General features: G+C 68.8%; 1 protein-coding gene across 1 annotated transcript in view; it reads left to right on the forward strand.

Annotated features, from left to right (window-relative positions):
- The window catches only part of PEAR1 (platelet endothelial aggregation receptor 1), an 11091-nt gene that overhangs the window by 2639 nt on the left and 7828 nt on the right, over positions 1–624 (forward strand). The window contains exons 2-3 of the mRNA XM_031064328.1: positions 270–392; positions 468–604. Coding sequence (XP_030920188.1) covers positions 270–392; positions 468–604 — 260 coding nt within the window. The remainder of the gene's footprint in view (positions 1–269; positions 393–467; positions 605–624) is intronic.

Below are 624 nucleotides of genomic sequence, written 5' to 3' on the forward strand. Positions count from 1 at the left end.
GCCCCCTTCCCCTACAGCACCAGGTTCCCCCAGACACGTGGGTGCTTTCCCCAGCCCTGGGCAGGGCTCTGGTCTGTCCTGAACTCTTGTTCCCCACACCCAGGACGAGCACTGCTCCTCCCTGTGTCCCCCCAACACCTTTGGGGTGAACTGCTCGGGGCTCTGCTCCTGCCAGCACAGCCTCGCCTGCTCCCCGCTCGACGGCTCCTGCTTCTGCAAGGAAGGTGGGAACCCCTCCCCGTGTGCCCTCCCCTCCTCTGGAGCCCCAGGCAGGGTCCTGCTCACCCTCTGCCCTGAGGGGATGTCCTGTGGCACCCCCTGTCCCTGCCCAGAATGGGGGCATCTGCCACCCCTCCAGCAGCAGCACCTGCGTCTGCCCTCACGGATGGATGGTAGGTGGGCTGTGCCCCTCTCTGAACACCCTCTCTGCCTCAGTTTCCCCCGCTGACCCCGGTGCTCCTTTGCAGGGGGAGATCTGCTCCGTGCCGTGCCCCCCCGGGCGCTTCGGGCCCGGCTGCCAGGGCGGGTGCGGGTGCCACAACGGGGGGCACGGTGACCCCCACGGGGGGCAGTGCCAGTGCAGCCCCGGCTTCACCGGAGAGCAGTGAGGGGGAAAAATGGGGC

Source organism: Geospiza fortis, unplaced genomic scaffold (genome assembly GCF_000277835.1).
Source record: "Geospiza fortis unplaced genomic scaffold, GeoFor_1.0 scaffold313, whole genome shotgun sequence".
NCBI lineage: Eukaryota > Metazoa > Chordata > Aves > Passeriformes > Thraupidae > Geospiza > Geospiza fortis.